The sequence below is a fragment of the Solanum pennellii genome, chromosome 8 (genome assembly GCF_001406875.1).
Source record: "Solanum pennellii chromosome 8, SPENNV200".
Lineage (NCBI taxonomy): Eukaryota > Viridiplantae > Streptophyta > Magnoliopsida > Solanales > Solanaceae > Solanum > Solanum pennellii.
The window spans coordinates 29,869,864-29,897,131 of record NC_028644.1 but is presented as its reverse complement, the minus strand read 5'-3'; the positions used below and the strand labels follow the sequence as shown (position 1 = coordinate 29,897,131).

Sequence of the window (27,268 nt, the reverse complement as noted above, 5' to 3'; positions counted from 1 at the left end):
CATAGAAAAGGAGACATTCATGTTCATAACTTGTAATAAGTAAATTACTCATAGCAACAATCCATGTCATGCATACATAAATTCATATATCTTCGTAGAGTAAGGAAACCACACCATAACCCTTTTTAAGTCTACTTGTGCAATGTATAAGTGAAGTCACATACCCTCCACTCACACTAACTAAAGCTCATTAAGAAGTCATAAGTATAGTTCATGTTCATAATTCATATTAAGCACACCTTATCTCATAATCATCATGTCATAAGAGAAACATATCATGCCCACTCTCAAAGTGTACTTGTACAATGCATGAAGTAAGTCTCATACCTCCATTCATACTATGTAGAACCTCTTGAGGAACCATAGTTCATAACTAATGTTCTTGTCATAAATTCATATTTTTATCATGTAGGGAAATATAGCCTTAACCGACATAGACCATGTGAGCTACATGGAATCCGGTGTCTTACCCCCACACCAAAAAGAAGTGTCCTGCTTACGTAAGGTAGAACTAATATATTAGCTTTTAGGTGGATCCATTAACTAAAGACCTATGTGGGCCCATAGTTATGGGAAAAGAAGATTGCTACTATAAATCTGGACTTTCTAAAGTAAAAGGTTTTCAACTCATGAGATAACTTACTTTGGGAAGCCAGACTTTCTAGCGTAAAATCTTCCATTTCATTTTCATATTCACTTGATGCTAAGCATAGTTCCCTTTAGAATTCATATTAAGTCTTTACTTAAGTTCATGTTCATGAAAGAATACACTAGACACTCAAACCAACATAATATCATAATAGCTCATAATTCATTAGGTGAGAATGTCCTTTCAACCTTATAATCATCAATATGTGAGTAAACCTTTCACGTCATATTCATAGTGTATTCATGAGAATAAAATTTCATTCGACACAACAATACTATCAAAGTCATAGACATATCATACAAAGTCATGTGTGAAAGTGCATATAAGAATTAGCCTTTCAACAACACCTTAGTCACATCATAGTCATATTCATTCATGGGGTGTGTGTGGCTATCTTTAGAATGAAACAACAACAATATTATCATATTCATAAACATTTCATGCATAGTCATATGTAAGGGTATGGGACGAATGATCTTGCAGCCACACCATTATTACACAATAGTCATAGGATCTTCACTTTCTAAGTGAATCATAAGCTCATACACAATTCTTATCAACATGTACAAACCCTAATAATTTTCCTTTGAAGGTTATGAATTGACTCAATCTAAACATCTATAATTACTACATTGGATAGGGGGAAATAAAGATTTAATAATGCAATCAACACATGTAGCATTCACTACATTGAGACATAAATATAGTCATAACTTCAAGCATACCATTCATTCCATGTATACACTCATATGCTCATATTATAGGTCATGTGGGCAAAGTCCTACAATAATACCATATACAATTCAACATGCATAATACTTTCCTTCTTAAAGCTTCAACATTAACAACTCATTCATTTTAGCTTTTATCTTTTTTTGCCTTAGGAGTCATCTTCATAGTTCATACTACAAGCATTACTCTCAAGCAGTACCTCACATGGTCATAGTGTAAACTTAACTCTAAAGATAAACCATCCACATGCTTCATTCTTAACCAATTATAGTAATATAGCATCAAGTAAACTTGATCTCAATACTACTCAACCATAATCCATATAAGCCCTAACTTAATTTATTCATATCTACAAGCTTTGCTTATAAGTAATTCATATCCAGGTTATCTATTTGAAGACAATTCATAAAAAAGTTCATTAATCTTAGAAGGTCGCATCTAAACCCTCAATTTGCCTCTTTCATGACATAACCCTTGACCGTATCAATTTCACCCTAAAATCTTAGATTAATCAACAACGCATACATAATCATACTAAAGTCATGTAATTACATCATAAACAATCATTAAATGCTCAATTGAGCCAACATACAACAATACCCACACTTGAAGATCTAAACTGGGAAAATTGGGGGTTTCATGTGTTCTTGGGGGAATCCTTCATGATTTAATAACTAATTTGACATAAAGATGATCAATTCACATACTTCTAATATCAACCAACGATGTCATCGATTCATGATTTAGCAATATGGGGAATCATGGGTCCATAGAGGATTTTCATCACAATCAAAATTTCCATTAAGCCAATCATTATTCATCATAATCAACCTAAATAAACAATTGAAAATATTTTGGAAGAAGACTCGTGACATAGATTGAAACCCTAGGTTTTGGGGGAAGTTGGAATCTTAAAAACCAAGTTTTGAAGGGACTCTATGGGTGGAAACTACCCATAGATGAAAAACCACCATACCTTAATGGAGTTTCCCCTAAAATTTGAGAAGAAAGACCTTGGTTCTTCAAGCCCTAGCCTTCGCTTCTTCTTATTCTTCTTCTTTCGGAACTTCTAGAGAGAAATATTTTGGAGAAGATGAACTGTGGGGGTCTTAATTTGGATTTTGGAATAAATGACTTAACTGAGTGAGTTCTGGGGTTAAATTAACTTAAATAGGGGTCCTAGGCTTGGGAAAAATGACATAAATTTGAATTAAAATGATTGAAAAAAAAAACCAAGAAGTTACGTGAATGTTAACTACCGAAATGGCATGATGGACGCCTTCATAGATCGTCATCATCACCACGGCCCGTCAAACGAGTCGTGAAGAATTTTCAGCCTAACAGTACTTCAGTATTTCAGGCATAACTTTTTACCCCGAGATCCAAATTTGGCAAACTCGGTGGCATTGAAAAGAGGACTCAGAGAACTATAACTTTTTAGCTCATGGCACACCTAATTCGTCTTGTGCTACGTGATATGACCATTTGAAGTTGACTCTACACTCTAAGTCTAATGAAAAGCCCTTCACGTGAAGCTCCACGAGGCATGGTGCGTACCACGAGCCGTGATGCTTCTCGTGGTCATGATACAGTATCTAGGCAACCTTCCCATTAACCCCTAACATCTAAATAACAACCACAATCCTTCCCACGACCCCTGGTGGCTTTCACGAGCCGTCTAGTGGCTCGTGGGGAGGGCCCTTATTTTGGGCAGTTTTGTGAAGCTACTGCCTCACCTCCCCAAGTGGTCCCACGATCCGCGGTGACCACCACGAGTCATCTAAGATCTCATGGGTGGTAGGAAACCTTCTTTAGCTACTGCCTAGGCATCATGGGCACCACCTCGAGTCATGGTGCCTTTCACGACCCGTGTGGGCACTCATGGAGGGTGCCAAGGTCCAATTCTCTAGTCCATGCCTAGCATTTAGCCCCTAGCTTACTATACTAGATTCTAAGGTGTTACATAACCTAAGTTTGCTATCTTATAGAGGTTTTGTAGAGTAATGTTTAAGTTATATTTGGTTCCTTAGTAATTGTGACCTCAACGGCCAAGTCATGTATATATATATATATTTTGGGTCTATTTATATGGATTTTTGGTTTTTAACAATGTAGCTCATCCATATTGTTAGAGCTTCATGATTGTCATAGCTACTTGCGTGATAATTATAGGTTATAAATTGGTTCTCTAAGTCTATAGAGCATAGGGTATATGTCCGTCTCAATGGGATTGAGGTGTAACACAAATATAATGAAATAATACATAAATATGCCCTTTTGGCTTCGAATTTATGCGCTTCAACTTTGGGTGTGCACAAGTAGACACTTAAACTTGTATAAAGTTGAACAAATAGGCACACATGTCCTACATGTCATCCAACATGTCATTTTTTGTCCTACGTGGTGTCTTACGTGTATTGTGCCATGTAGGACCCATGTGTTTTTATTTATTTGAAAGTTGGATAGTTAAAGTGATTGTTTGTGCATTATGAAAGTTGGATGTCAAAGTTAAAATTTGAAGCCAAGTTTAGGATCCAATATATGTATTATGCCCAAATATAATCAAAGCTTTTTTTTTCAAAATTTGTAGATTCGATGAAGGAACTATACGTAAGGAGATGAATTATAATTACGAGGGCAATAAGAAACTTAGGCATGAAGCACCAAGCTTTCAAAGAGCCGAAACTAGTGTTTAGTATTGGATGCCTAAAAGACAACACACAGGCAAACTTTCTGAGGTCCGCTTCTTTGCATATAGAATGTAATTTGCGAGTCAGTTTTCTCATCATCTCCCATGCTAGCTAGCTATTGCTAATGTCACCACTAGCAAATAATATTCTGTCTTTAGTATGGTGAGTTCAGCCAGAAAGCATTGCTAATGTAACAGAGGTAACATAGGGTACATCTGTCGAGATTTTATACTTTGAAAAAAAAATTGTGGTTGTCTCCACCTGATATACTATGAAAAAAGGGAATAGATTACAAGCGCACGAACTTTTAACATACTCCCATTCTTGGAGAATGTAAAAAAAGACTCAAATTCAAGCATTGCATAATGTGCCTAGGTTTTTGGATTCCCAGGAATTTATCCTGCAATCCACGGTAGAGTTGTTAAACAAGGGTTTTGGATTCATCCAACTCCATTAGATGTTATTTTACAAAGCTAATCATTACAAAATAACGTAGAACAATTATCTCACTAAAAATTAAAACTTCAATATAAAGTTGGGGGAGCTATTTACAACCATGTCAACTCAGCGGAAGGCGTAAATTTCATGTTTAATTTGAAAAGCTCTGTGAATCAGGTCAGTTGTAAAACAATTGAGAGGCACAAAAACTCACCAAAATGAACTCTACTAGTACTATAAGAAATTTACAGGATGTTTTGCTAATCTTATACATTGGATAATCATGTACTGCTTTTAATTTGACCTCTTCCGTAATTCCATGACATCAAAATAAGAGCAAGCTAGAAGTGGTGGGGAAAACTGTATACAAGATGAAGACCAAAAGCCGGGGAGGGGGGGATCACATGAAGAAGCTCTTCTTTGAAAATAAAAAATTGTCCCCATGGAAGGACAATGCATGCCTTCCAAGTGCCAACAAGAGGAGCAGCATAATTTTTTGGCTGAAATACTTCAGCAAGACGTATGTATCATGGCTAACTTTTCATCTTATGAAACTTGATCCTGCTTGCCATTTGATTCAGATGTCGTCACGACAGGAGGTTTAGCTAGACCAGTTTGCGCTGGAGGAGCTGTCAGTGCATATGTCAACCTGGATGAAGAATTTTCAATCAAACCAGCAACTCCAGCAGCTGCAGATTGGGCATTTGACGGGAGAAATAAATCATGTCTCTGATCTTTATAAGCACTCCAAACCTGCAAGTTTAAGTTGATCACAAACTTGGCTTCATTAGATCCATCTTACGACCTCTCACTTACAACAATCTCTCAACACTTCTTGTGATAGTAAGAGTTGGTCCTGACTACATGTAACTCGGGCAAAGTGCACAAACAGCCTTTTTTAACCCCACTCCTTAAATTTCAGCCGTTTTTTAGGTACTTTCAAAATGGTCAAGTGCTTTTGTAGTACATTATATGTTGAAAAAGCTATCTTCTTCCTCTCTTCTTCAGCCACCTGCTTCTAATAAATGTCCAAAACTAGGATAAATGACTTATATCTTCTACTGATTCAAATATTCATTATTATGCGAATTAACACCACACATATATTAGTTAGACATACCATAAATTATGACAAAATAGTATTTCAAATTCGAAATTTTCTATGCAGCCACGAACCCAGATGGGCTAGTTTGGATGAAGATGCAACTGTCTTTTGCAATCCAGAATGGGAAGAGGGTAATATGGAAACAATGGTTCTACGTAGGAGAAGTGATGAGTTTTGGTAGAGAAAATGATCAATGGATATGAATGGATTTTCTCTGGTAGAATGCATATGTGTCTATGCTTTTGATAATTTCCCCAATTCTCCAGTGGAATGAGTTGTTTGTGCTTATATATAGTGTGTCAAAGATTAACAAGGTAGAGTGTGTGTGTGTGTCGCTGTGAAGGAGAGGTAGATGAAAAAAAGAGAAGTAACGATGGATTGTTGTTGTGAAGAAGGTAAAACGGTCTTCAATATTCATTATAAATAAAAAATGAGTATTTTTGCTCAATACTAAAAACATGGGCTAAACACTAAATAACAGGCCAAAAAAGGCTCCCCACACTATTTCCACATGCAACACAATCTCAGGCACAACAAGGAGAGGGATAATGTAACACCGTATAAATTCTAAGGTAGAAAGTATCGAAATGCAAACCAAAACAGGAGCATGGGAACACGCTAGGATTTTAAAGTCAAAAAGTAATTAAACAGACTAGGACGGGCATGGATGTACTTTGGACAACGGACAAAAGCGCAAAACGGTTTAACGCTTTAAAGTGCAGCAACAACTAGAAGTAATGCTTTAGAGTGCAAAAAAAGGCATACAGACTAGTACCATATCACATGGTCATGACAATAGGTGTAGGAGGTGTGTTGGAAGTGATTTAAAGGTGTAAAGTAAGCTCTAGCACAATGTTGGATTTGAAGCTATGCCACAGACTAATATATCAAATAACGTCAAACCAGGTCCAACTTCAAACAAGTTTACGTCTCCAGAATATGTACTTTTATGTGGTGAATTACCTATCAAATCAAAGGTCTTCGAGTCTCGTTTCCAACACTCCAAAGTCCAAACTGTTTACCATTTGGACCTTCCTACAAGGAGTTATGATCATTCCAGGGGGACGTAGCAAAATAGCCAACTACCGTGACCAACGGTTCCAATCGTGCCAAAATGCCCTGATTGTTCCCAGAGTCACTTGTTGTGACCGCGTCCAGTATGTTGGATTCAAGGCTCAAGGACAAGCCCTAACCATGGCCACAGGTTGGCTCCATGGTTGACCCCTAATATTTTTACGATTGCGAAGAGAGACAAAGGGCATATGTTTTGGTCACGTCTTTGAAGGTTCTCTCCCCTCTCTATACCTCCAACTCCTTCCACGTTTAAGGTAGTTCTTCCCCATTACTTTGGTGTTGAAACCTACCATTTCAACACTAAAATTACACCTCCTACTCCCGGAACCCATAAAAAATTTTAAAATCTTCTCAAAAATTCAAGTGAAGGATTTGGCTAGGATTTCGTCCTAGAGGTAAGCTTACACCCCTAATCACAGATGCATGATATTGTGATTACTATTTAAGTGTTGAGATTTATGTGATGGTGATTGGAAGCCAAAAATTCTTGGATTGAAATTATGCGTTGAAAGTAGTACCTAAGCATGATTGTAGTGCCATTATCGGCTTATAGGAAAGTTGTTGGATGAAAGAAACACCATTGATCTTTCTCAAAAAAAAAAAAAGAGAAAGAAAAACCATTGATGAACGATGGGGAATGATGTACATTGCTTGAAATGCATAAACGACTCAAAAACAGTGTTGTCAAACGCACACGTAAGCCCTGAAAAGAGGCTCAAAAAGTGTTGAGCTCTTCACCTAGCTTAATGTGCACTTTGGTGTCGCCATCAAGGTTCTAAGATATACTCTTCCTTGCCAATAAACCTCTTTTAAAGAGACGACAATAACAATTGATATTTCACTTTATTGTAATTATAAGACTCTGAGCCAAAGATTTATTAGGTATGCACAAGCATGTTCCAAACGATTCTAAATTAACCTTATACCAACAAGTCAATTTCTGCTCCTTTCCTCTAATTCTAGATAAATTTATTCATTCTTGACAATCGCAGAGTGTTAAAAACAAAAAGTCTCACATTGGTGGTTAATGAGATGGGTGGACTCCTTATAAGGCCTGGACATTCCTCCTCCCTTTGAGTTAGCTTTTGGAGTATGAATTAGGCTTAAGACCCAATTTAACATGGTATCAGAAGCAGGGCCCATCTCACCCAATGTTGGGGCCCAAAAAAAAAATTGTCCACGCACTAAATGCTATGCACTGGTTCTGAGATGGGTCAAAAATTACCCAAAATGCCCACGCACAAGATACTACGCACTGGACGTGAGGTGGGGTGTTAAAAACAAAAAGTCTCACATTGGTGGTTATTGAGATGGGTGGACTCCTTATAAGGCTTGATAATCCTCCTCCCTTTGAGCTAGCTTTTGAAGTGTGAGTTAGGCCAAAGGCCTAATTTAACAGTAACATCAAGAACTAAAGAATTGAGTTCAGTACATCGGGGAAAGCCTCAGAATTTTGAAAAAGTTGTGAACAATAAAAAACTGGAATGACAAGCACAAACTGTTTACGTGTTTGGAACTTACATCGGAAGCATTAAGTATCTCACGAACTTTAGTACAATGGGCCCCTTCTGCGGCAAAAGCATGCAAAACCTGGACAAGTATTTTTAATACTAGTTAGTAATGGATATCAAGAAATATACAACTGGCAAAAACATGCAAAGAGTGAGGATGGTTAAACATGTCTTCACAGCAATAAAATTCTTCAGATACTCAACATTTCACTAGCAAGGGCACTATACACATAATATATTTCTCCAATAATGTGCAGTCACCAAGTCCATAGGCAATAGCGCAGTGTTATAGGAAGTTGCTGTTTAGTCACTTTAAGTGACAACACGAGGCGACAGGATCTCACTTCAAGGGTACATTTACAGTTTTGACCAGCAACATTTACAGAGGGTGAACCTATACGATCTCTAAATGCTGCTGCACCACTTTTTCTTCAGCAACATATTTTTCTGCTAAAAGCTCCTCAAGCTGCTGCTGCTTTTTTCTCAACATAAGAATCCTCAAGCTGTTGAGGTGTTCTTTTTATTCTTCCTTGTCATTTTTTTTGTTTTTCTTCTTCTTCCTCGGTGTTTTAATCTTCTGTCGCTCTTATATTTTAAAAGACTGAATTTGATATAGCTGCATTTTAATTCTTTCATGAAGTTGATTTCCAGTGGGTTTTTTCAATTAAAATAGCAGAAAATTTTAATTCTTTTGCTCTTTAACAGATTGTAAATGGCATCACAAGATCAAAAGAAAGATCCGGCTTGGACATATGTACATGAACTGAGCGAGACCAAGAACATCCCGCTTAGATGTCTCTTTTGTACCAAGATTTAAAAGGGGGAATTAATCATCAATAAATTCATGTCATCAGTAGTAACCCCAACGTCACGGCTTGTCCAAAATGCCAGGCACATGGGAAGGAAGACTTGAAAAAATTCACGGATTGTGAGTTAAAAACTCAAATGCAACATCAACAAGTGCACATTTTTGATGATGAGGATGGTAAAATGGAAAATGGTGAAGCTAATAAGTTGTTGCTTCCTGAAAAATGAGGAAGGGGGCAAAAATTATCTTCAAGTTGTGGATCTACCAGCAAGACTAAAGATCCTATAGATTGTTATTTCCCACAAAATCCATGGCATGGGGCAAAGAAAAGTGGCAATCCTCAAAAAATGTAGCCAAGGAGATTGAAGGGATTGTGCAGTTACAACTTTTATAAGATAAATGTATGATGCAGGCCTCCCCTTCAATTGTGTCAATCAAACTGATGCCTTTGGAGCCTTCATTGAGGCTGTAGGCCAGTTTGGTCCAAGAATGAAGCCCACTGCTTATCATGAAATAGAGGTACTTATCGCTAAAGAAGTGGAAGACACAAAAAATGAAATTTGGAAGTTCATAAAGTAGAATGGAACAAATATGGATGTTCCACATGATGGATAAGTGGACAGCAAGAAATTAAAAAATGATTATCAATGCGTTGGTAAATTCTCCAAAAGCAATTTGTTTCTTGAATAAATTGATGTTAGCAACTTTTCTACAGATTGCATCAAAATGATCTCTAGTGTGTGTGCGTGAATTCGATCCTAACATATTTATGGAGTTCATTTTATATATTTGATGTTCAGTGACATTTTCAAGGAAGTACCCTTCAATACAGATTCCACTCGGGCAGTTAAGAGTGCATTCTTACATTGTTCAAACATCTTTAATGTTAAACATGACAAAGAACCTTTTGAAACAATGTTGTTCATGCTTTCAAAATAAGTGATTCTTCTATTAAAGTACTTCATTTGGTTTGGTGGATGGGGAACAAAAACCACCACTTAGCTACATTTATGAAGCTATGGGTAGGGCTAACAAGGAAATTCAAGAGTCGTATGATGACGAGCTGAAATATAAAGAGGTGGTCGGATCAACGTCACCAATCATTGCATGTAGCTAGCAATGTTCTAAACTAGGAACTATTCTTTTATAACCTTGGTGTCTGGCAGGCTTGCGCACACCTAGACTGATACCACAGGATACCTGCCAACTCCCTCTAGCAATAGGTACCAAGTACCTCTATGGCTCTATCCATCGAGGTTAGAACATAATAGAAAAAAACAACTGGTGATTTTGTCTCTGGTGGGATTTGAACCTGCGACCTCCTACCAGGAAGTGTTTTATGATAACTAAGTGAGGAATTTACTAGATGAATAAGTGTGGAAGAAATTATATGATTGTCTCGAGAAGTTGATCCCTGATGCTTCTTAATAAGATAAAATTACGAATCAATTTAGTACTGTGACGCAAATGCTAAGGGCCTTTTTGGGGGTCCAATGGCTATTAGACAGAGAGATAACATCACCAGGTGGGAAAGTGCTTCTATATTTCTTTATAGCTCTAAAGTTATTTCTTAATACTTATTGACTTTCGATTATTTGTTCTACACTTCTACTTCTACAGTTGAATGGAAGCATTATGGTTGCTCCACTCCAAAGTTACAAAAGTTTGCCATCGAAGTTTGATGTCTAACTTGTAGCTCATGAGGATGTGAGAGAATTGGAGTATGTTTGAACATGTAAGAAGAAACATTTAGTATATTGAAACTAAATTATATCTCTATTGTTCTAACTCCTACTAATTACTTGCCACAACTTCATTGCAGATTCATAACAAGAAGAAGAATAGATTCACCCTAAAGAGCCTCAATGATCAAGAGTTCATCTTTTATCTAATACAATAGAATATTGAGACGCCATAACAACACCTGGCAATGTCATTGATCCAATTTGTTTGGATAATATTGGTGAGGCTAAGGAATGGCTAATTGGAGTCCCTGAAAATCATGAAGATGAAGAAGTAGTTGATGGCGATTCTAATTTCACTAGGGTTGATGTTGCGGAGGCAAGTGGAACTGGGGAGAGCTTTATGGTTTAAGAGGGAGTACATCATGTTCAAGCTCGCATAGGAGGAGAAAAGAAGTAGTTATGAGTTCATCCTTAGTTGATGAGAAAAAGAGGAAATATAATGATGATGATGATAGAATTAGATATTTTGACAATCTTGTAGAAGAATAGGATGTTGATTTTATGGTTTAGTTTTGATTTTAATTGTCCTATTTAACATATTGTAGAGTCTAGTTTTTAGTTTTTAAATTGAACATTTGTTATGCATTGTCTCTGGGTAAAAAATTTTAAAAAGCCGCACGTAATCTTTCTTTCCAATGAGCCCTAAAAAATTGCACTTCACTTTGAGGAAGAAGTGCTTTGCTTTCACGCTTTAAGCAAACTGAGGCCTTGTCGCTTCACGCTCTCAAAAATGCTGCAATAGTGAAAGATTTAAGTCCTAAAAAAGGCTTTCTCAAATTCAAGAAGTTTATTTAGGAAAACCAACAAAGAAGTTCATTCCACAGTGATCGTATCATTAATTGACTTTTACAGACTCACAAAGCATGAACCAAAACGGACAGAATCATCAAGCACCGGTTATTGCCAGTTATGAGCTGACACAGGAAGTACTACCAGATACTTAAAACAAGATAAAGTAGACTACAGATCATGCAAATCAAGTAACAGTAATAAGACACACTGACCTCAACTGCAAGCACCCTGCCAATGGATGCTTCAGACTCATTCCACTGCATCTGGGAGTGAAGTCCATTTCTTCCTCCAGCCCTCCAATCAAGAAGGCCCAGGAGTACTTCAACAAGTCCCACCCTATATAAAAGAAAGCAATTCGAGTGTAGGTAAGGTAGTGAGGAAGAAGGTAGGGTACAAAGAATATCCTTTTCAGACTGAATAAATTCGTTAATTTTGTTGGAAATCCGTGATAAAAAGAAAACATTACACCCACACAATTTCTAAAAGATAAACAGAGGATACTTTTTAAGTGTCAAGCAAACCATAAAAGAATATAATAAGGGCAGTTTCAAAGATAAACTGAGAATACTTTTTAAGTGCCAAGCAAACCATAAAAATACCACCAAGGACAGTTCAGAGTTTGCTAATATTGCACCCAACAGTGTGACCACTTAGCCAATGGAGTGACTTGAAACCATGAGGTCTTAGGTTCAAATCATAGCAGAGGCAAACACACTAGGTGACTTTTTGAGCATAACTTGGGGGGTGCAGGTGTCAAACATTGGGGATCAAGGAAGAACATTGAGGTAACATTTTCAGACCTTCTTTGATCCTTATAACATGTTCTGATCATGAATCTTACACCAAAATAGGTTTCTTTCCTTGGGGATAGATTTGGGGATAATTCTCAATTGACCATCGATGTCCAATCAAAATAAAATTTTGATTATGGATTAGGAATCCTAGAGTCATGGACTTTGCAGGAACATAAAACATATCAAATTCTGAGTCCATCTGGATTGACTTAAAAAAAAAGTAGCTTGAAAGTCGAAAATAAAAAATTAAACTTAAATGACTTTTACTAGGAGTGTGCAAAAACCGAACCGACCAATAAACCGAACCGATAAAATGTTATTGGGTTATTGTTATTGGGTTATTGGGTTATTGGGTTTTTAATGGGTTTAGAAAAAATAATTATTGGGTTATTGGGTCGGTTTCGGTTTTTCCTATTGGGTTATTGGGTAAACCGATAACCCAATAAGACGATAGTTATTTACTACTTTACCCTTCCTCAATATTAAATATACATAATTTAATACATAAATAGATTCAATATTAGCTTTTCAGGCTATGTGATTTTTTGGTTAGGAAATTGGTGAGAACTTTGTTGATTATCTGGTGGATCAAGCAACTGTTCAAGATTGTCTCATTGAAATATTTTATTTTAATTTTAATTCTAGTTCGTAATTGTAGGAGATAGCTTTTGCAAGTTTGTGAATGTTAGTAATTTGATCAACATTCAAAGTTTTCTATTATGTTTTGGCGGTAAGTTGGTAACATGTAATTATAACATACGTACTATTATATATTATTTGATCGACATTTTCTTATTGGGTTAACCGAAACCGAACCGATAACATCAAAAACCGATAAACTGATAAAAATTTCTTATTGGTTTGTTATTGGGTTAGCATATTTTAAAACCGAAAATCGATAAACCGAACCGATTATATGTAAAACCGAACCGAACCGACCGATGCACACCCCTAACTTTTACATCAAAAAATCAAAAAGTAGGGGAGGCTTACTTTTGATTTTTAACTTATTCTAAGTTATTCTTAACCTTGCCAAACACTTCCTCAAAATATGGTATAAAAGATATATGGACCATTTTAAAATAAATAGATGAGTCGACATTAAACAAGAAAGTCACTGAAAAATTGTCTAAAACATGTTCATGTGCCGGAGTACTAGATTTGTGCCTGAAAGTGGTCAAAATCTGAGAAATAAAATTATATGGGTAGGGTTGAATGATGGCACGATCCCCTACAAAGAAAGAGAACTGTGGGTATGGTCAGAATGACGGCACGACCCTATTGCAAAATAGAAATCATATGTAGGATTGGAATGATGGCACGATCCTACCAAAAAACAGAAATTATAAGGGTAGGGTCGAAATGATGGCACAACCCTACACAAATAAGAAAGTAGTTACCGGAAAGAACAGTGTTACGCCAATTAGATATAAAAAAATTAGTCATCGGAGAGACGGAATGGTGCTAGACTAATCAGATATGAGGAAGTAATCACCGAAAAGATGGCACGGTGCTACACAAATAAAATATGAGAAAGTAGTTACCCGAATGATGTACAATGCTACACTGATCAAATATGATGAAGTAGTTCGAGAAAATGCACAATACTATGCAAATTAAATATGAGAAAGTAGTCATCAGAAAGATGCACAGTGCTACACAAATTCGATATGGGAAAATAATCACAAAGAAAGATACACGGTGACACAACTTCTACTAACACAATTGTCGGCCAGACGAGCGGAGTGGGTACTAGCCACCCACTGACAGTGGAAGCTCTTTGATTCTCTACCAACGTCGTAGAGGCTCTGATACCATGTGAGAAATATTGAAAAAAATATATTATTGAATTGTGTATCTACATTACTACGTTGAGACTCTATTATGGACACTACATTAGACTCCTTTTCCAACTAGGACACTATATTATAATCCTTTTCCAGATAGATATGTTGTATTTACTATTATTGTTCCTATTCATATTCTAACATGGATAAACTTGCCAATAGCATTGGTTCAAAGCTGCACCCGGTGGACTATGTATCACTTACTCCTTTAGGAATCTATTGTAAAAAAAGAAAAAATGACAACATATCTTTCCTTTTAAATTGGTAAAGAAAAAATTACGAGAACATGCTAGAAAGAAAAATTGTGATAAAATAGTACTAGATCAAGATTCAGTCATTTGGAACACATTGCCAATTAGCATCATATGAGAAACAAGTCGTCCAACTTACTTTTCAGGACCAAACAGAATCTGTGACAAAAAGTTCATTTTTTACAGGTGAAATTTGTGACAAGAAATTACCATAATTATATTCTGGAAAGCAATTAGTGCAACTCCAAGAAATAGAAAACTAATTTCTAATAAGTACCAAATTAAGCAATTAGTGCAACTCCAAGATATAGAAGACTAATTCTTAATCTGTCAAGCCTAAATACGAAAACTAACTGTTCACTCCTCTACCTTCTTTTGGCCAAACCTAACAATAGCATTGGTTCAAAGCTGCACCTTGTGGACTATGCATCACTTAGAGCATGTTTGGATGGGCTCACAAGCATAAGCTAGGAATCCTAACTTATGGCTTTTGGCTCATTTTTGTTATTTTGGCATAAAACAAGTGCTTAAAAGCACTTTATTATCTTACTCAAACAAAGTGCTTAAATGCTATTCCAGCTTAAAAGCACTTAAAATAAGTCAATCCAAACAGGCTCTAACTCCTTTGGGGATCTATTGTACCAAAAAAAAAATGAAACATATTATAAAGCACACTTCAATAAAATAGTACTTGATCAAGACTCGGTCATTTCCAACACCCTGCCTATAGCTTTCTATGAGAAAAACCTCCAACTTACTATCAGAACCAACTAGACTGTGAAAGAGAATTATTTTTTTTTGATGGTGAGATTTGTGACAAGAAATTATCTCAGTTATATTCTGAAAAGCAATTAGCAACTCCAACATATAGAAAACTAATTTTTAATCTGTACGAAAACTAACTTGCTACATAATTAACTTATGTACTCACTTGAGTCCCTGCGCAACCAACGCATCCCTAGCCCGGTTTCCAGCAACGACTACACGTTTTAATGTTTCAAGAGCTAGAATACTTCCACCTTGCCATCCAATAGCTTTCATCAGAAGGGGAACAACCTGAAAAACGCACCAAAGGCACAAATGACCATTAAAGCAGGACCTTGCAGCAAAGTATTTTGTTTTTAAGTATTTTAAACAGCAGAGACCAAGAAACACAAATATCTCAACTTATTCTAAGTTATGCATTTGGTAAAGCACATACCTGGGGTGTCCCAACACTAGTAGCTGCCATAGCTTCAGCGCACGTTGTACTTCCTGCAAGTTGATGCAGAACACGCAAACAACTTAGACGCACACGCTCTTGTAGCGTTGGTGAAGGGGGCTGCTTTGAGCTACTATCAGCTTCATATTCTTCCTTGGAGTAGTCAACATTTTTCACTTCCCCGATGGCCATTGTTTCTCTTCTCCCTTCATATGCCACCGCAGACACAAGTTTTGGTACATATCCTAAAAATCCAACATGATCTGCAAGAGTAGGGTGCACACGTAATAATGACACCAGAGCAGCAGATAGAAGAAGAGGAAGTTCAGGGTCAACAGATTGGACATCATAATGTGTGGCAGCGATTGATGAAAGATACTGATCCAATAGACCTTCCAAAAACCGCTTCGGATTTCTAAGAGGAAACTTTGGATCTTTTAAGAATAATCTAACGTAGATTCCTCCAACCTACATCACCATAAAAATTCACCATTTAAACAAAAAAAAAGAGTAGTTCTGGAAAATGGTGCCAAATGTGCAATTTATCAAAATGAATACCTGAGGCTCATCTCTCATTTCCTGTTGGCCAGTTGCTTGCTCAGGTACATCCCAATCAACAACACTGCCTTTCATCTGTTCACGGTACAGTTCGGATGCCATGGTCGCTATTTGAGCAGACAAAGAAGCAGCCATTGCTGGAGTCCACACGAGTTCTGGAGTCTCTGTCGTTTGTTCAAGAATGCTCACAACAGCTTCACCAGGACCATCCTTGATGACAGATACCAAGCCATCAGGAAGAAACCTAGCCAGAGTAATAGCAACTCTAGGTCCATGCATTGGTTGCCCAACAAGTTTTCCCAACAATGATGCAGCTGCTGCTCTTTGCTGCAGAGGAACTTCTGCAAAACATTATTCAATATTTTTAGGCTGTCTAGGATAATGATCTAGAAGAGAATGCCGGCAAAAAAAGTTACCTCGCAAAGGCAGGAGAAGTTCGAGAATGTAGACCACTCCACCATGTTTAGCAGCTGCCCATGCAAGCTCTGGTGTGCTAGCTAAAGCATACAGAACATGGAGAGCTCCTTCGCGACAGCTAGGAGAGGAGTGAAGCATTTGCAATAGAAGAAGCAGACTGGATCCATCAGACACAATAGCATCCAAGCAAGGAGCGTGTGTTGTCAAGCGTGACAGGACACTTAAACACAGTTGAGGAACATTGGTTGTTGAAGCAACAGGAACAGCAAAGCATTCAAAAATTGGTAACAATTTTTCTTTCGCAGAAAAAACTGATGCCAAATCTGGGTTGCTTGTCAGGAGATTCTGAAAAAGAAATGCATATGTCAAACATCAGATCACCATACTAAACGCAACAAATGATTCCCATGTGTACCTGGAGTGCGGTTAGAGCAAAGCGAAATTTATTAACCAATTCATTTTCCTCTTTCTTCATCTGTTTCACATCTGAAGAAGTTGAATCATCATTAGATAACTGCTCTTCATTATGTGGTTCATTAATCATATCATTTTGGAACTCTGATGTCCCAGTGATTGAAGGAGTATCTGTTCCCACTGCAGCATCACTCCGTACCAGACATGATATAAAATCAACAAGAGCTACACAGAAGACCTCAGGTTCACTAGTTTCATAATCTGGTTGGTCATTGTACACTCTCAAGTATACATTTCCAACAAAAAGTTCCTTAGACAATGCTTCATATGTGAAGGAATGCAAATCTTTTAGGTCATATGAACCATCAGGACTCTGGCTATCACGCTGCTTGTCAACATACTTTAACAGTTCTGCGCGGGTTGAAGTGTTCCAAATTATCTGCATTCAGAAGCAATGGCAAATTGAGATGGACTGAGAAAATCAGAATGAGCATTTTCAGACAAAAAAAAAAATAGAGATGGAAAAAGAAGAAAGAAAACAATCTATCAACAATAGAGTTTATGAGTGCAATATGGAAAAACCCCATTTCAAGTCCATCTAAAGGATGTCATTCATTAAATGGCCGTTTTTCACATGCCCAGAGATAGTTTCTCAAGAAAAGTCTTGTCAACCAAAAACAAGAAAAGGAGAAAAGCTCAAGAGCATTTAAGGGTTAGAAAATACTCGTCGTCATATTAGGACTAACTTGCACGAGATGCCTGTTAGTATAGAGTAATTGGGTACATTTTGTGGCAAACCATGTTTTTGTTACTCCCTACAGGAGATAATGGAACTCCTGCAGCACTACACAAATGAGAAATAATAATAAAACGGAGGCAACCAGAAATTAAAAAAGGTTACCCTTAACCATTCTCAGGAAAGCTGTAAAAGAAAAAACTCAGTTTTGCATATGCAACAGAAAGATCCACCAAGTAAACTTAAAGATCTGCAGCAATCACCTCTGGGATCTCCAGGTTCAAATTTAGTTTGGATAACAAGTCTTTGAGAGATTTATCTTTCAGCATACTGGCAAGCTTTGGTGTCAGCAATGCGCTAAGCGCATCAGCTGCAACCTTATTATATGGTGTCTGATTCTCATCAGTACCCAAACCACTGAGTCTTGCCAAAGCCTGAGCTGACCGTACAGCATGCATATTCTTTGCAATTTGAACACTAACACCAACACCATGAGCTTCAGATTTGTCCGTCTCTTCTGCAGTAGAATCATATTGAAACAACAGTGGCAACAGGTACCTACAGCAGACAAGCACAAGACAATAAATGCCAATGACTTGTACAAGAAAACTTTAAAGAGCTTAAAGTTTTAAAAATAAAGTATAAAGAATTCAACATCAAGAAACCAGGCATTAGATTTTACTGCATCCATCCTATGTGACATAGAGGTCAATTTTCATGGTTTATTTTAAGGTCGGAAAGGGCCCTTGAACAGAAGGAGAGGAAGATAGAAGGGGAGGCTTTTGATAGATTGGAGGTGGAGTCGCCACCTCTTTTTCAATTCTGATCCCCACTTCATGCTTTTGACGATGATATTTTATTTCAATTTAGTTTTTCTATAAATACGATTCTCTGATCTATTAGGTAAATAACTTAATAAATCAAAACAATGTGATAGACTTTTAAATAAACTTCTTTAATTTTTCATGTTTTATTTTCCAGACACTTAATCCAATTTAAATTTATAAAAATAACAATACCTCGCCAGTTGACTAATCCACATAAAAATAGATTGGAGTAATATATTCTAGATAACTAGAAATGCAATGTGTACGAAATAGTTGTTATTTTGTGATACTCAAAATGATCATATAGCAAAGAATACCAAGTATTTTAAATTTCATAACTGGTTGCTTGGACAAGAGAAATTTGTGATATGGTGGAGAGTTGGTGGTCCTCTTTTATTGAAGAAGATAGTCTGGACTTCAATCGTGTTAAAAACTGAAGAAATTGAAACTGAAATTGAAAGAGTGGTCTAAAGAGGCTACTGAGAATTATGAAATCACAAAAATACATGGACAGATTTGTGGAAGATAGAGAGTTACTTTTCTTATATAAAAAAAAAAGGAAGATAGGAGTCGCTGAAGAAGAAATGTTAAGAAAAAGTTAGCACTCCAATGGAATTGGGGGACATGTCCAAAGCAGAGGAGATATCTTGAGGCAGATATCCAGAGTGTTAAGGCTGAAGCAAGGGGACAAAAACATCAATGCTTTCAGAAAATGGCCAATGCCCATAAAAGATAAATCACATTGACAAGGTAGTACTGGAAGAGACAACCTTGGAGAAACCAGAGAGATAAAAAATGAAATTGTGATTTGTATGAGAAACTATACACGGAAATAGAAGTTTTGGAAACCATTACATAATATGAGTGATTCAACATAGATTTCTCACGAGAAAAATGCATGGCTATAAAGACCTTTCAAAGAGGAGAGGTACATAAATAAATAAAACCAATGTACTGGTCATAAGCTCCAGGATCTGATGGATACCATATGGGTTTTTTTCCAGAAGTGTTGGACTAGAGTGAAAGAAGACTTAATGAAGGTTATTGATCATTTCCACCAACAGGAAAAATTTGAAAAAAGCTTCAATGCCTACTTATATATTACTTGATTCCCAGAAGGCAGCTAGAGAGTTTAAAAACTTTAGATCCATTAATCTAATTGGAAGTTTTTACAAGATAATGGTCAAACAAACTACTTACAGAGAGACTTAAAGAAAATAATTTAGGGGTTTTCCCTGACTTTCTTACAATATTTGAGTTTTACTAAAGTTAGAAGTACTACCAGAAATGCTTTAACTTTTCCTGAAAAAAATATAGTTCTCTTTCATATTTAGTTATTCATTCCTTACCGGAAAAGAATGGAACCCTGTAAATTGAAGACCCTTCTTCTCATGCAATGAACACGATAGGATCTACAATGCAGTTTTTTAAAGACTTTTGCTTGTGGGGAGATTTTCTCAATACATTTTTATGCTTTTAATTAGTTTTAAAAACATGTAGGCCAATTGGTCATATCATTTAATAATAGACGTTTCTTTTATAAGCTTCGGCATGAGGCACTGTTTCTTTCAAACCCAACGGATAATGCCCAAGCTAGTTCCCAACACACACGTGGCATTCTTAAAACAGAGACAAATTATGGATACAACTCTTATTGCAAATGAATGTTATGATTCCAGGAAAAGGGAGACAAAACAAAGATTAATGTATAAAATTGACACAAAAAAAATAACATACGATCATGTCAATATAGATTTTCTACTCAATTTCCACAGAGATATGGGCTTTGGAAGTAAGTCGCAAAGTGGATACTGTATTAAATAAGTACTGTCAGATTCTTGGTTCTCATCAATGGCTCTCCACAGGGCTTCTTTCCTACTCAAAGAGACCTTACAAAAGGGGATCCAATATCTCTCTTTTTATATTTGTTGGTCATGGAAGGTAAAGCAAGCTCCTTAACTATATGTTGTAACTGAAAACTGGATTAAGCGATTCAAAGTGAACAGTAGACATCAAAGTAACCTGTCGATCTCACATCTCTCCATGCTGATGATTGTGATCAAGAAGAAAGTCAATAGATGTTTTTGGGAGCTGTGTCAGGTCCACACGTTTACTGGCTAAGAATAGTTTGTTACCAGTTAGTCAAGTGCTGGATTTGCAAGTTATGGCTACAATTTTGGGCTGCCAGACAGAGATTCTTCCATCTCTATGAGCTTACCATTTAGGGACAAGAGGGGGGATTGGAAAAAAAAAAAAACTAGACAAGATGAGGAGACATTTCATTTGGCAATGGACAGAGAATGTGAAGCATTTAGCCTGGTAAAGTGGAGTCTTGTAATTTCAAAGAATGAATATGGTGAACTAGGTATCAAGAATCTAAGAATGCAAAATACGAGCGTTCTGATAAAATGGCTATAAAGATTTAATGTTGAAGTCGATGGTTTATATGGAGGAATATCATAACAGAGAAATATCGTTTGATGAATATGTGGTGCACTAACTTGACCACCCCCACAAGGAGTTGTATCTGGACAAAAATATTAGAGCACTATAGCCTCTTTCTCCTCCAACATTAGTATCAAAATTGGAAATGAACAAGGTTGCTAACACGCAAAATACATGAATTGGGCACTCCCCTCTCAAAGAGAAGTTCCCCTCCCTGTTTAATCTAGCAGTGGACATTAACCTCAGTGTCACACAAAGTAAAGAAGGCAACTTTTTGATCATCTTTAGAAGAAACTTAAATGATTGGAAAATGGGCAGAATTCTGATTTCTTTGGTCTTCTTTCCTCAACTCTAGATTTAAACATCAGTGAAGATAATTTAATTTGGACAGGGCAGAGAGATGGTTCCAATTCAGTGAAGTCATGCTACTGCATGTTAGTAAAAGAAGCCAACCAAGAAACTTATGGCTCATGGAAGAAGGTTTGGAGCTCTAAGGCACCAGCTTAAGCGATGTGCTTTATATGGCTAGTCATCAAAGAAGATTGTGACTCAAGACAACTTAAAATTTACACAAGAGAGGCATACAACTAGTCAGTCAATGCTTTCTGTGTGGAGGAGAATTTTTTTTTCATTGTCCTTTTACTTCTCAGATTTGGCATATGTTCTTCAATGTTTGAACCTTAAAAAGGTCAATGCCCAATTCAGCTGCTAATCTGTTTTTATGCTGGTACAAAGAGGACTTATCTAAGAAACTGAAGAAGGCTTGGAACTCCATCTGCATGCATTTAGAGGCATAGGGAACAGAAGATGTTTTGAAGCAAAAACGACAGCAATATAATGAAACTAAATCTGAATGTATACTTTTGATTTCTTTTTGGTGTAAAGTGGAACGGATAGATGATGCCAAATCCCTATTGCAGTTCATCGAATCTATTAGAATAGAAATAGGTTCATATAATCCTATTGAAATAGGAATAGGTTTATACAATCCTATTAAAATCGGAATATGTTTATACAATCCAATTAGAATAGGAATAGGAATACTAAATAGTATCCTACTTGATAGAGGATTGTATTCTATGGTCTATAAATAAGGTCTCGTGTAATAATGTAGACATAACAACAATTCAATAATATTCTTTTCCTATATTTTTCACATGGTATCAGAGCAGGCCCCGTCTCACCCGATGTTGGGGATCCCAAAAAATCAAAATTGCCCACGCACCAGATGCTAAGCACTGGGGGTGAAGTGGGGTGTTAAAGAATGACAAAAGTCCCACATCGGTGGTTAATGAGATGGGTGGACTCCTTATAAGGCTTGGACAATCCTCCTCCCTTTGAGTTAGCTTTTTAGGGTGTGAGTTAGGCATAAGACCTAATTTCACATGGTATCAGAGCCTCTACGATCTTGGTAAGCAATCAAAGAGCTTCCGCTGTCGGCGGGCGGCTATTACTCATATATGCCGCCCGTCCGGCCAATAATTATGTTAGCAAAAGTTGGTCACCGTGTATCTTTCTAGTGACTATTTTCCCATATCTATTTTTTGTAGCACCTCCCCAACATTCGAGTGACTACTTTTTCATATTTAATTTGTGTAGCACCATGTCATCCTTGTGGTGACTATCTTTTTTTTTTGCATATCTTATTTGCGTAGCACCATGCATCTCCACAGACTACTTTTAAATTATATATGCGTAGTACCGTGAGTTTTTTTCCGAACTACTTTTTCATATCTGAATTGCATAGCACCGTGTGCCTTTTCGATGACTCCTCAGATTTGATTTGCATAGTTCCATTCGTCTTTCCGGTGACTTCTCAAATCTGATTTGCATAGGATTGTGCCATCATTCCAATCCTACCTATATAATTTCTCTTTTTCATTAGGGTCGTGCTATCATTCCGAACCTACCCATATTATTTCTCCTTTTCAATAGGGTCGTTCCATCAATTCGAACAATCCTATTTAAGTTCTATTTTCTAGTTGTGTCGTGGCATCATTCCGACCCTACCTATATAATTTTATTTCTTAAATTTTGACCACTTTTAGACATCAAACCTAATACTCCGGCATATGAGCATGTTCCAGCCAATTTTTCGGTGACTTGTTTAATATCAACTCATCTATTGATTCCAACATGATTCATATGCTTTATACTAGGTTTTGAGCACTTTGTTGCTCAGGGGGAGTTTAGTAGCCTTGTATGTCGGTTATGTGAGTCACTATATAGTTTGAAGCAGTCTTTGTAGGTTTAGTTTGGGAAGTTCAACACTGAAATTTTATCTTTGTGTTTACTGACATTATGCATCAAATCTAGCATTTAATAAGAAGACAAGAACATTGAGATTGACTATCAATTTTGTGAAGTCGACTGATCAACTTGCGAATATCTCACCAAGCCTCTCATCGGTCCTCGTGTTAATTACATTTATAACAAGCTAGGTACATGATTTTATGCACTAGCCTGAGGGGGAGTGTTAGAATAGGAATAGGTTTATACAATCCTATTGAAATAGGAATAGGTTTATACAATCCTATTAGAATAGGAATAGGTTTATACAATCCTATTGGAAGAGGAATATGTTTATACAATCCAATTAGAATAGGAATAGGAATACTAAATAGTATCCTACTTGATAAAGGATTATATTCTATGGTCTATAAATAGGGTCTCGTGTAATAATGTAGACACAACAACAATTCAATAATATTCTTTTTCTATATTTCTCACAAAATCTTTTGTATAGCTTAGTCTTTTGGGATTCCGGTAGATTATTTTTCTTCTTCTCTTGTTTTGAATGTAATCACAGCACTTTCCTAGTGATAGTTTTGACATAAATAATACTTGCCATTTCAAGAAAGAAAGAAGGGATCCTAAAGCAAAGAATTAATTGTATAAGGTATAACAAATTAATATTTAGGAAGCATACAAATTGTTAGAATAGGAACAGGTTTATAAAATTCTATTTTGATATCGGAATAGGTTTATACAATCCTATTAGAATAGGAATAGCCAAATAGGTTTATAAAATCCTATTCGAATAGGAATAGAAATACTAAATAGTATCCTACTTGGTAAAGGATTATTCTACGGTCTTTAAATAGGGTTTCAATGTAATAATGTAGACACAACAACAATTAAATAATATTATTTTTCTATATTTCTCACATAGTATCACAGCCTCTATGATCATTGTAGAAAATCAAAGAATTTCCGCTGTCAGCAGGTGGCTATTGCTCATATATGTCGCCCGTCTGGTCAATGCTTATGTTAGCAAAAGTTGGGTCCCCGTGTATCTTTCATGTGACTATTTTCTTATATCTAAATTCTATAGCACCGTGCCATCATTCCGGTGACTATTTTTTCATATTTAATTTGTGTAGCCCCGTGCCACCGGAAGCCACCATTCCGTAACTACTTTTTCATATTTAATTTGTGTAGCACCATGTCATCATTTCGGTGACTACTTTTTCATATTTAATTTGTATAGCATTATGCCATCCTTCTGTTGACTACCTTTTATTTTTGCATATCTTATTTGTGTAGCACCGTGCATCTCTCCGGACTACTTTTTATATTTAATTTGCGTAGTGCCATAGCTTTTATTTTCCAAACTACTTTCTCATATCTGAGTTGTATAGCACCGTGTCTTTTCGGTGAATCCTCAAATCTGATTTGCGTAGGGTTGTGCCATCATTCCAATCCTACCTATATAATACCTCTCTTTCATTAGGGTCATGCCATGATTCCGACCCTACCCATATTATTTCTCTTTTTCAATGCGGTGGTTCCATCAATTCGAACTATCCTATATAATTTCTATTCTCTAGTTGGGTCGTGACATCATTCCGACCCTACCTATATAATTATATTTCTTAGATTGTGACCACTTCTAGCCATCAAATCTAATACTCCGGCATATGAGCATGTTCCAGACAGTTTTTCGATGACTTGTTTAATATCAACTCATCTATTGATTCCAACCTGATCCATATACTTTATACTAGGTTTTTGAGCACTTTGTTGCTCAGGGGAGTTTAGTAGCCTTGTATGTCGATTATGTGATTCACTTTTTGGTCTAAAGTTGTCTTTGCTGGTTTGGTTTGGGAAGTTCAACATTGGAATTTTATCCCCGTGTTTCCTGACATAATGCATCAAATCCAATATTAAATGAGAAGACAAGCATATTGAGATAATTGTCAATTTTGTGAAGTCGACAGATCAACTTGCAGATATCTCACCAAGCCCCTCATTGGTCCTCATGTTAATTACATTTGTAACAAGCTAGGTACATGAATTGTATACACTAGCTTATTAGCTTGAGGGGGAGTAATAGAATAGGAATAGGTTTATACAATCCTATTGGAATAGGAATAGGTTTATACAATCCTAGTAGAATAGGAATAGGTCTATATAATCCTATTCGAATAGGAATAGGAATACTAAATAGTATCCTACTAGGTAAAGGATCATTCTAGGGTCTATAAATAGGGTTTTAATGTAATAATGTAGACACAAATTCTTTTCCTATATTTCTCACACAAATAAAGCAAAGTATTATTTCAGAAAATGGACACATACTACGTGAAATGGATAGGATACGAGCAAAGCATGATTGAGAACCCATCATTAACTCACAAAGCTAAAGATAGAGCAGTAGCTAATAGTTTCCTGTTCTGTAAATGGAAAGTAACCATCACAGAAATCACTCATTGTCAAAATATTCTGTTAAGTTGAGTACGTACGACATTTATAAATATGTGGTTCCTAAAAAAAGCTTTCGAAGACCTTTTTGATATCAACAGAAAATAACTTATTAACAAAGGTAAAACAGAAAGCAGATCCAGGTGCATCACCTGTTTAGCTCATCCTGAAAGTGGAAACAAAAAGCTACAATAGAGGTAGAATTAGGCAAAAAGTAATGGCTATAAGAAACAACAGCTTTGACTCTTTTCAGAAAGTATCATGATCCATCTGTTCTAAGCAGTGGTTCCAGTAATCTATGCAGTTCATCTGAGAAGGGTGATATAAAAAATTCACGTACCACAAAACACCAGCCTTAAGTAAGTTATCCTGAAATTCAGAGGACACAGAAACATGAGCAATCGTCTGGAGGGAAGCATCAACAGCAGCTGGTACAAGCTCAAGTTCAGTACAATGTACAATATCATCAACTAAGCCAGAAAATTCAAGCATGTCAGCTCTGGCACTCTCAAACTGACTCAACACTGAAAAGGTTCTCATCACATTTGTGACAATGACAGTAGATGGTTCACTTGCAGGAGTAGTTGGTTGAACTACACACATACAACGGGAAAGAAGATTTGCAAGAAGTTGTATTCCTCCATCCCTTACAAGTTCTTCACCATTTAGTGAAGACGATGCACACCTGACACATTAAAAAGCATGAAAATGTTTCATATAGCTGAAAGGTGTAGTATAGGAAATAAAAATTCAATTATATTCAGAGAACAGACGTTAGCCATATCAATTTAGATGCAGCAACAAGAAGAGATGCTCGATCAGAAGAAAGGAAATTGTTGTCGTCTTTATCCACGGTGATTGCATTTAATAACATTGGATAACCAGCATATTTAAATGGCTCCAATACATCTCCATGTCGTCTGTACAAAATACATTGTCCCTTCAATAAAAGCAATAATCTCCAAACCTGTGGACCTTGCAGTCCTTGCATTGTAGCCTGACCAAAGTGTTTAAGAGAGAAGAAAGAAAGAAGATAAGCAAATATACATGCGGATTTAAGGGACATGGTAGGAACAACAATATTTTCAAAACTAGAAGCAAGAAACAACCAAATCATGAAGGCAGTAAACTCATCTACAAGTTATATTTTACTCCCTCCAAACTTAGAATATCTGCACATACCTTCTTTGGGTTTCCTCAAAAGTGTTCCACCTTTTTTAAAAAATGGTAAACTTAAGGGTGTTCCACCTTTCTTTACAGGAAAAAACAAATTATGCCGCAGTTCTTCTCGCCCTCAAAATTTACAGAGCGAAAGAATTGAAATATCAAGCTCCTGTATATGGATTATCTATTTGAATTCTGGACTCATTCCACATACTATGTCGCAAGGAAGTCATAATAAAGCTAAGAGGTGGAACAAACATTCATAGAGTATCACTTAAAAGTAGAATTGTCACTTAAAAGACTTGGTCAGACACTTGGTAAGGAGGCGAGATGATTTATTGATCACTATCTTAGGGATGTATAATA

General features: G+C 36.5%; 1 protein-coding gene across 4 annotated transcripts in view; it reads right to left on the bottom strand.

Annotated features, from left to right (window-relative positions):
• Positions 1-4,577: 4,577 nt before the first annotated feature.
• The window catches only part of LOC107028190 (dnaJ homolog subfamily C GRV2), a 58,297-nt gene continuing 35,606 nt past the window's right edge, over positions 4,578-27,268 (bottom strand). For 2 of the 4 annotated variants that reach the window (XM_015229233.2, XM_015229234.2), the window contains 11 exons: positions 26,512-26,735; positions 26,079-26,423; positions 18,026-18,320; positions 17,028-17,465; positions 16,612-16,957; positions 16,196-16,536; positions 15,638-16,105; positions 15,368-15,492; positions 11,757-11,880; positions 8,210-8,278; positions 4,578-5,262 (listed from right to left, as the gene is read on the bottom strand). In XM_015229233.2, coding sequence (XP_015084719.1) covers positions 5,056-5,262; positions 8,210-8,278; positions 11,757-11,880; positions 15,368-15,492; positions 15,638-16,105; positions 16,196-16,536; positions 16,612-16,957; positions 17,028-17,465; positions 18,026-18,320; positions 26,079-26,423; positions 26,512-26,735 — 2,982 coding nt within the window. In that variant the 3' untranslated portion in view covers positions 4,578-5,055. Of the gene's footprint in view, positions 5,263-8,209; positions 8,279-11,756; positions 11,881-15,363; positions 15,493-15,637; positions 16,106-16,195; positions 16,537-16,611; positions 16,958-17,027; positions 17,466-18,025; positions 18,321-26,078; positions 26,424-26,511; positions 26,736-27,268 lie in introns of those variants that run through there. The other 2 variants (XM_015229235.2, XM_015229236.2) reach the window with 2 other exon arrangements.